General features: G+C 43.1%; 1 protein-coding gene across 1 annotated transcript in view; it reads left to right on the plus strand.

Moving 5' to 3' along the window:
* LOC132885962 (carcinoembryonic antigen-related cell adhesion molecule 1-like) overlaps positions 1-14,926 on the plus strand; it is a 38,023-nt gene extending 23,097 nt beyond the window's left edge. The window contains exons 10-11 of the mRNA XM_060920489.1: positions 2,281-2,379; positions 13,397-14,926. Coding sequence (XP_060776472.1) covers positions 2,281-2,379; positions 13,397-13,450 — 153 coding nt within the window. The 3' untranslated portion in view covers positions 13,451-14,926. The remainder of the gene's footprint in view (positions 1-2,280; positions 2,380-13,396) is intronic.
* Positions 14,927-15,761: the final 835 nt, after the last annotated feature.

A 15,761-nucleotide genomic window follows, 5' to 3' on the forward strand; every position in this document is an offset into this window, starting at 1 on the left:
AATTTAGAGTTCGACGTGGGCAACAACACGAGTACTTTATCTCCCAGTGTGAATTCCCTAAGGCACATGCCCCATCGCACAGACGGACTTAATGTTCTTGGGCCTGCCACAAATTCTCCAGGGTTAGGTGCGTGAGTGTGTGGAGTTTGGCGCGCAGGTCAATAACGTATTGAATTTTGGTTTTACTGGTTGAAGGTCCCTCCTCCCAATTTTCCCGTAGCACATCCAGAATGCCACGCGGCTTACGCCCGTACAGTAATTCGAACGGGGAGAACCCTGTGGAGGCTTGTGGGACCTCTCGCACTGCGAATAACAGGGGCTCGAGCCATTTATCCCAGTTGCATGCGTCCTCGCTTACGAATTTTCTAATTGTTTTTGAGTGTGCGATTAAACCGTTCAACTAAGCCATCTGTTTGTGGGTGATAAACGCTGGTGCGGATAGGCTTAATTCCCAGTAACCCATACAGTTCGCGCAGTGTACGTGACGTAAACGTAGTGCCTTGATCAGTCAGAATCTCTTTGAGGATTCCGACCCGGGAGATGACACAGAAGAGTGCTTTAGCAATACTACGTGTTGAGATATTGCGCAGAGGCACTGCTTCCGGATATTGCGTTGCATAGTCCACCAGAACTAAAATAAAGCGATATCCTTGTGTTGACCGATCTAATGGCCCGATGAGATCCATCCTAATTCTTTTGAACGGGGTCTCGATTAATGGCAGAGAGCGCAAAGGTGCTTTTGGGATGGCCGCGGGATTTACTAACTGGCATTCGCGGCACACCGTACACCACCTACGGACTTCACCGCAAATCCCTGGCCAATAGAACCGGGCCATTATTCGGGCTAGTGTCTTGTCCTGCCCTAAGTGTCCAGCCATGGGATTAAAGTGAGCCGCCTGGAATATAAATTCCCGGTGGCTCTTTGAGATTAAAAATTGGGTTATTTTTTCCTTAGTCTGTGTGTCCTGCGTCACTCGGTATAATCTATCCTTAATAATGGAAAAATAGGGGAAGGACGGGGTGGCGTTTGGCTGGAGCGTTTGACCATCGATTACTCTCACTTGTTCAAACGCATGCCGCAGAGTCTCGTCTCGCGACTGCTCTAACAGGAAATCCGCGAGGGAATCCCCGAGAGAGGGAGGAGGAGCCTGCTGCTCCTCACTCTGATGTGATGATGACATGGACGGCTCTGTGATAGCTGCTCCCGCCAATGCCACTCCAGGACCTCCCCCCGCTGAACTATGGCAGGACCCACTCTTCACTAAGTGAGTCATTAATTCCCGAAATCTCGGCCAATCAGTCCCCAAAATTATCGAGTGGGTAAGGCGAGGATTAACCTCCACCTTTACTCTAAATTTCTCCCCTCAAAACAGAATGTGGACCGACACTAAAGGGTAGTTGTGAACATCCCCGTGCACACACAACACCTTCACCAACTGTGCTCTTCCCAATGCCTCGTCTTGCACCAGGCTTTGGTGGATTGAGGTCTGATTACAGCCAGAGTCCACCAAAGCCTGATACATATCCCCTTGGATAATCACCAGTATGCAATACGCTCCGGCCCGATCAAGGGCGGTCCCTGGCGTGTCGGGGATCCGGACCACTGCTCCCACCTCTATCGCCGAGCACTGATGCTGGAGGTGCCCCAGTTCCCCGCAGCGCCAGCATACTGGCCTAGGCTCTCTCTCTGCATCGGTGTTCCGGAGATCAGTCACCTTGGGGGGGGGGGGGACGCAGACATGGAAGTAGGAAATGGTAGGACATCGTGGGTGCGGCGGGCCGGCTGGGGTGGAGCCGGCCCCCGCCTCCGCGGTGGGGGAATAGGGCGAGGAACAGAAGGGGGGAGCCTAAATAACAGTTTCTTGATTTAGCACAGCTTTGAACCATATTTAGCTTGCTTAGTCTGTCATGTGAATCGAACATAGAAAGCTTGTCCAAAACTTCCACTGGATGATTATTTGAGAATTGGATAAAGTTATCTTCTGCAATTTGCTATTTGTTGTTTTAATTTGTAAATGAAGAATGACTTCTTTTTCAAGCAGTCGTGTTTTGCTGATACAAACATATTAACTTCTGTTTTCATATTTTGAACACTAAACACACAGATGCAGATAATGGCATTGCATTACATGTCTAATGCAAGTAAATATTTGAGATATTATGCACTAGTTTATGCAGTATCATCCACAAAGCTGGTTAACTAGAATGCTGACTGAAAGCATAGCTTAATGAATGTATTTTGTACTGCTAGCTGCTTTACACAATCTCTTTTTGTCACAGGAGTTGCACTATGCAGATCTTCAATATCATCAAAGGCAGCCAGGAACACCAACCGTAGCAAAGGCTCACACACCTTCTCATGCGGTTCAGTATAAACAGGTAAACAGCTCTATGTATTTAATTTAATTAAAGGCCCAAGATTTTTTTTTTTTTATCACAGTTATAATAGACATTCATTCATTGGGGACATTCAGTGCTTGAAGTAGAGCTATACACAGGACAAGTCTGCATTTCTGTCTTCTTTTTTTCATAATCATCTGGTAGTCTGATTTACCAGTGTCTAGCTGCAGGAACAATAATAGTAGAGTGTACTACATAACCAAAATAAAAGTGGAGGAAGTTACATTCACAGCATGTACCGTACAAAGTGTGATTGTATGGGTTTTATAGAGTAGATGCTTCACATACACGTGCAACTACATGACATTCTTAAGAAGGGCCTGATGGTAGGGGTGGACAAAGAATCCTGAGACATTATACTAAAGTGGAATTATAGATAATGTCAAAAATCTTACTCAATTAAAAGTGGATGTATCCAGCCAAGATACCATACTCAAGTAAAAGTTGCTACTTTTAAATGTATGCAAGTATTTAAAAAGGAAATGTTTTGAACTAATGAAATGAAGTGAATATCAGGTTGTGAAAAGTAACTTTTACTTTTCCAAAACTGTTAGATTATTTTTGTTTTAAAGAAAGTAAAATCTTGCAGTATTTACATTTTAGCTTTATTTTGACTGACTAGCCAATTATGTTACCAACTGAAATCAATGCAAGTCTCATCTGCCATCATTAAGAAAACAGGCTAACTTAATTAAATATACAGTGTCTTGCAAAATTATTTATCCCCTTTGGTGTTTGTCCTGTTTTGTCATATTACAAGCTGGAATTAAAATGGATTTTTGGAGGGTTAGCACCATTTGATTTACACAACACGTCTACCACTTTAAAAGGTGCAAATTGTTCTTTTATTGTGACACAAACAATAAGATGAAACACAGAAATCTGGAGCGGTCATAGGTATTCACCCCCTTTCATATGAAACCCCTCAATAAGAGCTGGTCCAACCAATTCACTTCATAAGTCACATAATTAGTTGATTAAGAGCCACCTGTGTGCAATCAGTGTCACATGATGTCTGTATAAATCAACCTGTTCTGGAAGGACCCTGGCTCTGCAACATGACTAAGCAAACATGAAAACCAAGGAGTGCTCCAACCAGGTCAGAGACAAAGTTGTGAAGAAGTATAGATCAGGGTTGGGTTATAAAAAATATCCCAAACTTTGAATATCCCAGGGAGCACTATTAAATCCATAATAGCAAAATGGAAATAATATGGCACCACTACAAACCTGACAGGTGGCACAGTGGTGTAGTGGTTAGCACTGTCGCCTCACAGCAAGAAGGTCCTGGGTTCGAGCCCAGTGGCCGGTGAGGGCCTTTCTGTGTGGAGTTTGCATATTCTCCTCGTGTGCACATGGGTTTCCTCTGGGTGCTCTGGTTTCCCCCACAGTCCAAAGACATGCTGGTTAGGTGAATTGGTGGCTCTAAAAACCGTAGGTGTGAATGGTTGTCTATGTGTCAGCCCTGTGACGACCTGGTGACTTGTCCAGGGTGTACCCTGCCTTTTGCCCATGGTCAGCTGGGATAGGTTCCAGCTCCAGCTTGCCCGCAACCCTGTAGAACAGAATAAGCGGCTACAGAAAAAAAAAAAAACCCTGACGAGAGAAGGCCACCCACCAAAACTCACAGATCAGGCAAGGAGGGCATTAATTAGAGATGCAACAAAAATACCAAAGATCACACTAAAGGAGCTGCAAAGATCCACAGCAGAGATGGGAGTATCTGTCCATAGGACCACTTTAAGCCATACCTCCACAGAGTGTGGCTTTATGGAACAGTGGCTAGAAAAAAAGTCATTGCTTAAGAATACACATTTGGAGTTTGCCCAACAGCATGTGGCAAACTCCCCAAACACATGGAAGAAGATTCTTTGGTCAAATGAGACTAAAATTGATCTTTTTGGCCATCATGGGAAATGCCATGTGTGTCACAAACCCAACACCCTGAGAACATCATTCCTACAGTGAAGCATGGTGGTGACATCATGTTGTGGGGATATTTTTCATCTGCATGGACAGGAAACCTGGTCAGGACTGAAGAAAAGATGGATGGCACTAAATACAGGGCAATTCTGGAGGAAAACCTGTTTGAGTCAGCCAGAGGTTTGAGACTGGGACGAAGGTTCAAGTTCCAGAAGGACAATGACCCTAAACATACTGCTAAAGCTACACTGGAATGGTTTAAAGGGAAACACTTAAATGTTTTGGAATGACCTAATCAAAGCCCAGACCGCAATCCAATTGAGAATCTGTGGCATAACTTGAAGATTGCTGTACACCACCAAAAACAATCTAACTTGAAAGAGTTGGAGCAGTTTTGCCTTGAGGAATGGGCAAAAATCCCAGTGGCTAGATGTGCTAAGGTAATAGAGACATACCCCAAGAGACTTGCAGCTGTAATTGCAGCAAAAGGTGGCTCTACAAAGTATTGTCTTTTTTTTTTTGGGGGGGGGGGGTATTGAATATCTATGCACACTCCAGATTTCTGTTCCCCCCCCCCCCATCTTAATTATTGCTTGTCACAATAATAATAACAATTATTCACACTCTTAAAGTGGTAGGCATGTTGTGTATCAAATGGTGCCAACCCCTCCCAAAAAAAAAATCCATTTTAATTCCAGCTTGTAATGCAACAAAACAGGATAAACACCAAGGGGAATGAATACTTTTGCAAATTAGCTAATACTACCTGACTTTTTTTTTTAGTCCAGCATATTGAAGGATATCATGTAGGTAGGCCCAGGTGGTTTATCCATATTCAAATGCAAACCAACAGATTTAGCACTAATAACAATGTATAGCTTGAGACCTTCGTGACTGGTGACAAATTGTCATGATTCCTTACAGGGTTTCTTTTTTTTTTTACATGACAGGATGTTACAACCCCAATTCCAAAAACAAAGCTGTGGCACTGTGTAAACCATAAATAAAATAGAATGCAGTGATTTGCAAATCATTTTCAACCTATATCCAATTGAATACAATACAAGAAATGTAATGTTCAAACTGAAACTTTGTTTTTTTTTGTAAATATACACTTATTCTGAATTTGATGCCTGTAACATGTTCCAAAACCCTGGGAAAGTTGTAGAATAACGGGGGGGGGGGGAACTCCTCAGATAAACAGGTTAATTGATAACAGGTGATAGTATCACGATTGGGTATTAAACAGGCGTCCTCTGAAAGTTCAGTTATTCACAAGCATAGATGGGACAAGGTTCACCACTTTGTGACAAGCTGCATGGGCAAATAGTCTAACAGTTTAAGAACAATGTGTCTCAGCATATAATTGCAAGGAATATAGGGATTTCACAATCTACAATCCCTAATATCAAAAGTTTCACATAACGGGCAAGCCCAGAATCCAACTGTAACAGTTCCTGATGTGGGTGGAGCACAGAAGCACGGCAGGTGAGAGTTGATGGTCACACACTCTTTATTTCACTTATTTCTAGCTTTTCAGCTTTCACTCAAAATAATTTTTTATATATATATATATATATATATATATATATATATATATATATATATATATACACACACACACACAGAATGGTTGTCTGTGTCAGCCCTGTGATGACCAGGCGACTTGTCCAGGGTGTACCCTGCCTTTCGCCCGTAGTCAGCTGGGATAGGATCCAGCTTGCCTACGACCCTGTAGAAGGATAAAGCGGCTAGAGATAATGAGATGAGACACACACACACACACACACACACACACGTATGCGTTGTGGTCGGGAGGGAGCCCCTTTTCTCTGCTCTCCCCCTCCTTTTATGCTCCATCCCAGTAAAACACACACATTTTATATATATATATATATATATATATATATATATATATATATATATATATATATAAATTGACAGCAGGTGGAATGACTTAGCCACTTACCTTCCCTGACCCCGCCCTCCATTCACAGACTGCTGCTTGGCCACGCCCCCGCTGCCACATACCCCCACCGCCCAACTCAGGCCGGGGAGCAATCCAGCCTGAAGCTGACTCCCCCCCCGATGGGACAGGAAGTCCGCCACCACCATCTGCGCCCCCGGCCTCTGGATCACCTTGAACTTAAATGGCTGGAGGGCGAGATACCAATGGGTGATCTGCGCACTGACATCCTTCATGCGGTGGAGCCACTGGAGGGGCGCGTGGTCCGAACAGTGTGAGAAAGGGCACCCCAGCAGGTAGTATCAGAGGGCGAGGACCACCCACTTGATGGCAAGACACTCTCTCAATTATGCTGTACCTGCTTTCATGTATCGAGAGCTTCCAGCTGATGTACAGCATGGGGCGCTCCTTGCCCTCCACCTCCTGGGACAACACCGCCCCCAGCCCTTTGTCCGATGCATCAGTCTGCAAAATAAAGGGGAGAGAGAAGTCAGGGAGTGTAAAAGTAGCCCCCCACACAGTGCAGCTTTTACCTCAGAGAAGGCCTGTTGGCACTGCTCCATCCACTGGACCGGATCTGGAGCCCCCTTTTTAGTGAGATCGGTTAGCGGGCTGGTGACGTCCGAATAATTAGGTATAAACCTACGATAATAGCCAGCCAGCCCTAGGAACTGTCTCACTTCCTTTTTGGTCTTGGGCCTCGGGCAAGCCGCAATCATTGCAGTCTTGTTAATTTGTGGACGCACCTGCCCATGACCCAAGTGGAACCCCAGATACCATACTTCCACCCGCCCAATTGCACACTTTTTCAGGTTAGCTGTGAGGCCTACTTGCCTCAGCGACTTTAGTACGGCCCTCAGGTGTTCCAAGTGCCGCGGCCAATCATGGCTGTAGATTATTATATCGTCCAGATAAGCGGCAGCATGAGGGCTGAGGACCCTGTCCATAAGCTGCTGAAACATAGCGGATGCCCCAAATAACCAAAAAGGGAGCGTGACAAATTAGTATAATCCAAACGGTGTGGAAAAGGCCATTTTCTCTCAGGATAGAGGAGTCAAGGGGATCTGCCAATATCCCTTTGTTAGATCCAGTGTCTAATAAAAGCGAACAGCATCTAACCAATCAAGCAACTCATCAATGCCAGGCACTGGGTATGTGTCAAATTTAGACACCGTGTTGACCTTTCTATAGTCCACACAGAACCGGACCGACCCGTCGGTCTTGGGAACCAGGACCACTGGGCTGCTCCAGTCACTGTGGGACTCCTCGATTATGCCCATTTCAAGCATGGCCTTGAGTTCATCCCGAACCACCTTTTTCTTGTGTTCAGGCAAGCGGTAAGGATGGCTACACACTACCACCCCTGGGGGCATTTCGATGTGGTGTTCTATGAGGTGGGTATGATCAGGAAGGGGCGAGAACACATAGGAAAATTTATTTTAAAACCTGGCCACCTCCGTGAGTTGGGCCGGTGAGAGGTGGTCTCCATAGGGGACCGGAGTGGTCCGAGATGTTATCTTTTTCACCTCCGGCCCCAGCTCCACCTTCTCTGGTATTACCAATGCCAACGCCATGGGGACCCCCTCATTCCAGCGTTTTAAAAGGTTGAGGTGGTAGATTTGCAATGCCCTGCCCCTATCCATTTGCCTCCCCTCATAGTCGACATCCCCGACTCACCGTGTGACCTCGAAGGGCCCTTGCCACTTGGCGATTTAATTTGGAGCTCGACGTGGGCAATAATACGAGCACTTTGTCTCCCGGCGTGAACTCTCTAAGGCGCTTGCCCCTGTCATACAGCCGGATTTGACGTTCTTGTGCCTGCCGCAAATTCTCCTGGGTTAGGTGCATGAGGGTGTGAAGTTTTGCATGCAGGTCAAAAATGTACTGGATTTTATTTTTGCTAGGTGAAGGTCCCTCCTCCCAATTTTCTCGTAGCACGTCCAGAATGCCACACGGCTTACGCCCATATAATTCAAATGGAGAAAACCCTGTGGAGGCTTGTGGGACCTCTCATATTGTGAATAACAGGGGCTCGATCCACTTATCCCAATTACGTGCATCTTCACTTACGAATTTCCGACTTATTGTTCTTGAGTGTTTGGTTAAATCGCTCTACTAAGCCATCCGTTTGTGGGTGATAGACACTGGCGCGGATAGACTTAATCCCCAATAACCCATACAGCTCGCACAATGTGCGTGACATAAATGAAGTGCCTTGGTCTGTCAGGATTTCTTTTGGAATCCTGACCCAGGAGATAAAGCAGAAGAGTGCTTCCGCAATACTGCATGCTGAGATATTGTGGAAAGGCACTGCTTCCGGATATCGAGTTGCATAGTCCACCAGAACTAAAATGAAGCGATACCCTCATGTCGACCAATTTAATGGCCCGACAAGATCCATCCCAATTCGCTCAAACTGGGTCTCGATTAGAGGAAGAGGGTGCAACGGCGCTTTTGGAGTGGCCGCGGGATTTACTAATTGGCATTCACGGCATGCTACACGCCACTGACGGACATCCCCGTGAATCCCTGGCCAATAGGACCGGGCCATTATTCAGGCTAATGTTTTATCTTGCCCTAAGTGTCCAGCCATGGGATTAAAGTGAGTCGCGTGGAATACGAGTTCCCTGCGGCTCTTTGGGATTAACAATTAGGTTATTCGTTCACTAGTTTGAGTGTCCTGCGTCACTTGGTACAATCTATCTTTAATAACAGCAAAATAAGGGAAGGTCAGTGCCACGCTTGGCTGAAGAGTTTGACCATCGATTACTTTCACTTGGTCAAACGCATGCCGCAGAGTCTCGTCTCGCAACTGCTCTAACAAGAAATCCCAAAGGGAATCCCCGAGAGAGGGAGGAGGAGCGGGCTGCTCCTCACTCTGACGTGGTGTTGACATAGACGGCTCTGTGACAGCTTCTCCAGTCAACGCTACACCAGGATCTTCCCATGACCTACTAGTGCAGGACGCACTACATGTTAAATATTCCATCAGCTTTTTAAACACTGGCCAATCAGTACCCAAAATCAACGAGTGGGTGAGAAGGGCTAACCGCCGCCTTTACTCTATGCATTTGGCCCCAGAATAGAATACGGATGGACACTAAGGGATAATTGTGAACATCCCTGTGCGCGCACACACAAACAACACTTTCACCGCTTGTGCTCCCCCCAATGCCTCACCTTGCACCAGACGTTGGTGAATTAAGGTCTGATTACAACCGGAATCCACCAAAGTGTGATATGTATCCCCTTGAACACTTACCGGTATGCAATATGTTCCGGCCTAATCGGGGGCGGTTTCTGGCGCGTCGGGGATCCGGATCACAGCTCCCACCTCCCTTGTGGAGCTCCAACTCTGGAGATGCTCCGACTCTCCACCGTGCCAACACTCTGGCCCAGGCTTTCCCTCTGCACTGGTATTATGGGTGTCACTCACCTGAGGAGGAGACAACACAGAGACAGAAGAGAAGAGGGGAGGACACCACAGGTGCGATAGGCCGGCTGGGGAGGAGCTGGCCGCCGCCTCTGCGGCAGGGGAACGGGGTGGGGAGAGGAACGAGAGATGGGGGAAGAGAGAGAGAGAGAGAGAGAAGCAAGGGGAGACGCCTCGTCTGCCTGCTGTCGGAGCCACCTCCAGATCATCCTCTGCCAGCTCGATGGCTCATTCCAGCGACGCCGGGCGGGGACACTGGACCCATTCCGTCGTTCCTTCCGGACGTCGAGAGATAAACTGTTCCAGTGCCACCAGATCGACGAGCTCATCGACGTCGTGGTCTTCCGCCCTCAGCCACCACCAGCAGGCGTCCCAGAGTTGCTGGCCGAATGCAAACAGCCGGCCGACCTCCTCCAATGCCAGCGTTTGGTAGCGCTGGCGGTGTTGTTCCGGGAAGTGGCCAACCCGTTGCAGGATGGCTTTCCTCAGGTCAGCATACACCAGGCTGTCAGCAGGGCCTGCTCTAGCAGCCACCCCCACGCCTTGGCTGCTTGCTCAAAGAGGGCGAGGAACGCTTCTGGATCGTCCTGCAGGCCCATCTTCGTAAGGGTGCTGCACTTGAAGCTGGTTCTGCTGGGCAGTAGCAAGGGCAAGGATGAGCTCTTTGAATGGGGAGGACTCCATGGGGTGGTTCCCTTCTGTGCGTCCCAGGTTTTGGCACCACTGTAACAGTTCCTGATGTGGGTGGAGCACAGAAGCACGGCAGGCGAGAGTTGATGGTCACACACAAACTCTTTATTTCACTTATTTCTAGCTTTTCAGCTTTCACTTACTCACTCTACACACACGCATGCATTGTGGTCGGGAGGGAGCCCTTTTTCTCTGCTCTCCCCCTCCTTTTATGCTCCGTCCCTGTAACACACACACACACACACACACACACACACACACACACACTAATTGACAGCAGGTGGAATGACTTAGCCACTTACCTTCCCCGACCCCGCCCTCCATTCACAGACTGCTGCTTGGCCAAGACCCTGCTGCCACACCAACACTGAATGCCTGTGATGTTCAATCGCTCAGGCAGCACTGCATTAAAAACATGGCATGATTGTATAAAGGACATTACTACATGGGCTTGGAAACACGATATAGAAAAGTTTTTTTTGTTGTTGTTGTTTAAAAGAAACAAAAACACAGTTCATTGCTGCACCTGCAAATACAAGTAAAGACTCTACCATGCAAAGTGAAAGCCATATATCAACAACATCCAGAAATGCTGCCACCTTCTCTGGACCCGAGTTAATCTGAGATGGACTGATGCAAAGTGGAAAAGGGTGCTGTGGTCTGACGAGTCCACATTTCAAACTGTTTTTGGGAATCATGGACGTTGTGTCACCCAAGCTAAAAGGACCATCCAGATTGTTACCAGCACAAAGTTCAAAAGCCAACATCTGTGATGGTATGGGGGTGTGTTAGTGCCCATGATATGGGTAACTTAGACATTTGTAAAGGCACTTTTAATCCAGAAAGGTACATACAGGTTTTGGAGCAACATATGCTGCCGTTCAGCTGACATCTTTTTCAGGCACATCCCTGCTTATTCCAGCAAGACAATGCCAAGTCACATTCTGCACATGTTATAACAGCGTGGCTTCTTGGTAAAAAAAGTTTGGGTACTAAACTGGCCTGCTTGCAGCCTAGACTTGTCTCCCATCGAAAATGTGGCCCCAGACTGTTGAGCAACTGAAGTCACACATCAAGCAAGAACGGAAAAGAATAGTTCAACTTTAACAATTAGTGTCCTCAGTTCCCAAATGCTTATTGAGTGTTGTTAAAAGAAAAGGCGATGTAATACAGTGGTAAACATTCCCCATCCCAAGTTTTTTTGGAGCATGTTGCAGGCATCAAATTCAGAATGAGTGTATATTTACAAAAAACAATAAAATGTATCAGTTTGAACATTAAATATCTTGTATTTGTATTGTATTCCGTTGAATATAGGTTGAAAAGGATTTGCAAATCATTGCATTCTGTTTTTATTTACGTTTTACCCAGTGCCCCAACTTTCTTTGGAATTGGGGTTGTCAACCAAAATGATTGGATGCTCAACTGAACACATTCCACTGATGCACTGTATGTTATAACATACAGCCTTTGGCTGAATGAGAAAAGAAGAGACCTTTGAAATCTGAAAATGTACTTTGTATGCCAAAATAACCTATGGAGTAAGAATAATTGTAAATGTAATTAAGTGTACAAGTATTCAATTTAAAATACTTAAATATAAATACTCCAAAATAATATTTGTGTATCGTAATAAAGTACATTTAAAAATTACTCACGTATTTTCCACCCATGTACAATGGCTTGTGTTTTATGCAGCTAGTGCAAATCAAAATATTAAATTACAAAAATGAAAGTGCAACTGCAGAGAAAAATGTTTCCAGAATGGAACTGTCCTGAATGAAGCCAAAATAGAGAAAAACACTGCCTCTTAAGAATAAGACTTAAACACACACCAACCACACAAAAGTTGATAATCAGTTGCACTCATGGCACAGTAAACCAGATCTTATGGATATTTTTGACAGACAGACAGATCAATTGCTGTTGTTTAATTGTTTTAATTGCCTTTTTTCAATAAATTGAAGTAGGTCAAGCTTATCCTTTTCTGGTATGGAAAGGAAATGTGTTCTGAATGACTGACTGTATTACTATGATTATAATACATAGGGCCAAATTACTCAATTCTGATTGGTCAATCAAGGAGGGCTTTTTTCCTTAACACGGGCCTGCGTTTCTGAAATGCTATTGGCTAGTTCATTGCTTGGTTACGGTTACAAAAATTAGCAAATTTTCATTTAGCAATCAGCTTTTGTAAAGAAGTTCCAATAAAATTTTGTAAACCACTTTCAAAATCCTCGTGTCATGTCACGATGAAAGACGCTTTAGAAACTGATTCAAACGTGCAAGATAGTCTTGCGCCCTGATTGGTTCAGAAAGCATGAATGACAAATGTTGTGAACTTGAATGGCTTCTGAAGTATGAATTTGGCCCTATATATTATAAACAAGTAATTGTATGGGTCCTCGTAAAATTAAGGATCAATTTCACTCGTGATTTCGAAGTTTTGAAATTGCCCTCGTCGCAAACTTCAAAATCACGAGTGAAATTGATCCTTAATTTTACTCGGCCCCATACAATTACCTATACAAATAACAAAATAATAAGGCACTTAGAAAATCTTAATAAATTGATCAACTTGTGATGAAGCTGGAAAATAATTTATCAACTGACAGCAACAGCAGCTTGAAGCTCAGCAAATCAAGCAGGATTTTTCAGTGCACACAGTATGATTCACACATTGTAGCTTAATTATTAACTGAATAGTTTCGACCTATTTCATGGTTTGTTAAATCCAGTCACACATGAACATGCCAAAAACAAGAGTACGTGCACATTTCAATTTCAGTACTGAGAAAATCCAAAAGTCATATGTCCTCAGCTAGATAATTGTTAAGAATGACCTTTAAAGGATCATAATGATGAAAGTAAAGGTGGTATATGCTGAAAAAGATAGCTTTTATAAACCTAAATCACACAAATAATTTGTGAGAAGATTAGTGGGACTGTACCCTGCAGCATAACTGACATTTCATCTTTTCCAGACAACATCTAATCCTGGGATGCAAACCATTTATTCTGATGTGAGGAAGTTATAGAGTGAGGCAACAGCATTAGAAGTGGACCACACTGAACAAGCGTGACAATTAAGCAATTCTGCAAGAGACATTTGTGAATTTGATCAACCTGTTGTGGAAGAGAAAATCATGAGTCCAAGATCTTGAAGTAACTAAATGTTTTCTCTGCAGATTCTGCTTGAATAGAAATAGGTATCATTGGCTATTTCAATGTGACCTTCAGTGATGTCTGTATTTAATCCTTAGATTTTCTTGCTCTTAATATTATATATAGTACAAATGTATTAAAACGTAAGATAGTACTTATGAATACAAATTACAACAAAGTACAATGAGATTGAATGTGCATTTCCCCATCAAACAATGTTGTATATTGGACATTAAATTGAAAAATTATATAAGAAAAATGTATAAATATATACAGTATAAATGTAATAGTAGTAGTTCATATATTATATTAGATGCAATCTAAATAATTGGTTGAGAACTCTGAAATCAAATTCCCCAGGCTGTAACAAGTTAATTACAATACATGAATCAAAATGCCATTTATGTCCTCTATACAACCTTTAATTAGAAATATGTCTATTAAATATGACTGGTATTAGGGCAAAGGGCATTTCAAAAGAATGTCATAAGACATTTGTGCTGGTTAACTGTATTAGAACCTCTCAGAGACTAACCTCTCAGAGACAAACCCAGACTGTGTTTTTAACCTTTGGACCTGCTTTACTTTGTTACTCAGGGAACTAAAATGAGGAAGTAATAAAACTGACATTTACTGGATGTTCAGTTAAAAGAAGTGCAATGGGTAAAAACATAAAACCATATAATCATTTGTAATCAATATAACCGTCTCATGAACATCAGATACTTTTCTTTAACATTCTGTACTAATTAAAAAAAAAGCTAACATTTTTGTTAACCTACTGTATTTTTGTGTTTCATCTAGACCTACACTACCGTTCAAAAGTTTGGGGTCACCCAGACAATTTTGTGTTTTCCATGAAAAGTCACACTTTTATTTCCCACCATAAGTTGTAAAATGAATAGAAAATATAGTCAAGACATTTTTCTGGCCATTTTGAGCATTTAATCGACCCCACAAATGTGATGCTCCAGAAACTCAATCTGCTCAAAGGAAGGTCAGTTTTATAGCTTCTCTAAAGAGCTCAACTGTTTTCAGCTGTGCTAACATGATTGTACAAGGGTTTTCTAATCATCCATTAGCCTTCTGAGGCAATGAGCAAACACACTGTACCATTAGAACACTGGAGTGAGAGTTGCTGGAAATGGGCCTCTATACACCTATGGAGATATTGCACCAAAAAACAGACATTTGCAGCTAGAATAGTCATTTACCACATTAGCAATGTATAGAGTGTATTTCTGATTAGTTTAGTGATCTTCATTGAAAAGAGCAGTGCTTTTCTTTCAAAAATAAGGAAATTTCAAAGTGACCCCAAACTTTTGAACGGTAGTGTATGTAATTTTATCCAAAATGTCTGAATATAATTGTTTACATTTTTAAATACATTTTTATTTAAATGACTAAGTTAATGGTCACAGTTTATATAAATTCATACAATTTAATTTCTCATGATTTAGACATTTCTGGTTATTATTCATAAAATAACTGTGACTAAACTGTGAAAATCAATAAAGATCATTTTAATTTCAAGAATCTAACTGTCATTTTTGTCATTATATTCCTCTGCTGAAAATATTTAATATGAATTCAAAATTACGCTCATTTAAAAATATTTAAGTATCTTGCCATTGTGCTGTTCTACAACAGTTGCAGGTCATGTTTTCTTTTTTATGGTAAAATGTTGGCGTCACAGGATATAATATTGATGACTGATCACGTTTTTGAAATGCATAAAATAATATTTAGTATTTTATAATCTACCATTGTTTTCATAACTCATTCAAAAGAAGCAAACCCCCCCAAAAAGTGAATGTTGCCAGACAATGCAGTATGCAATCCCAAACCCTTATTGTTGCCTGTGGTACTTAAACCCAAACAAAATCCTAAAAATGCCTTGAAATATCATGAAGTCGACAATAATGGGGCATTATCTCAGTAAAACCACTGTTTTATTTAACCATGTCAGATGCCAACGCCATTTTTGGACACGATAACTGGCATGTGCTGATAATCAGAGCTGATGGCTATGAGATGATTCTAACATTTTTTTAGGGAGTGTCGCATGTATTAGCTGTAATGTATTACCTGTTAGAGAAGTTCCATAGTTGCAATAAGACGTCATTGCAACATAATATATTCACAAAAGAACACTGTACTGTTTTAATGACCTGTTGCTTAAGT

This window comes from Neoarius graeffei, chromosome 5 (assembly GCF_027579695.1).
Source record: "Neoarius graeffei isolate fNeoGra1 chromosome 5, fNeoGra1.pri, whole genome shotgun sequence".
Lineage (NCBI taxonomy): Eukaryota > Metazoa > Chordata > Actinopteri > Siluriformes > Ariidae > Neoarius > Neoarius graeffei.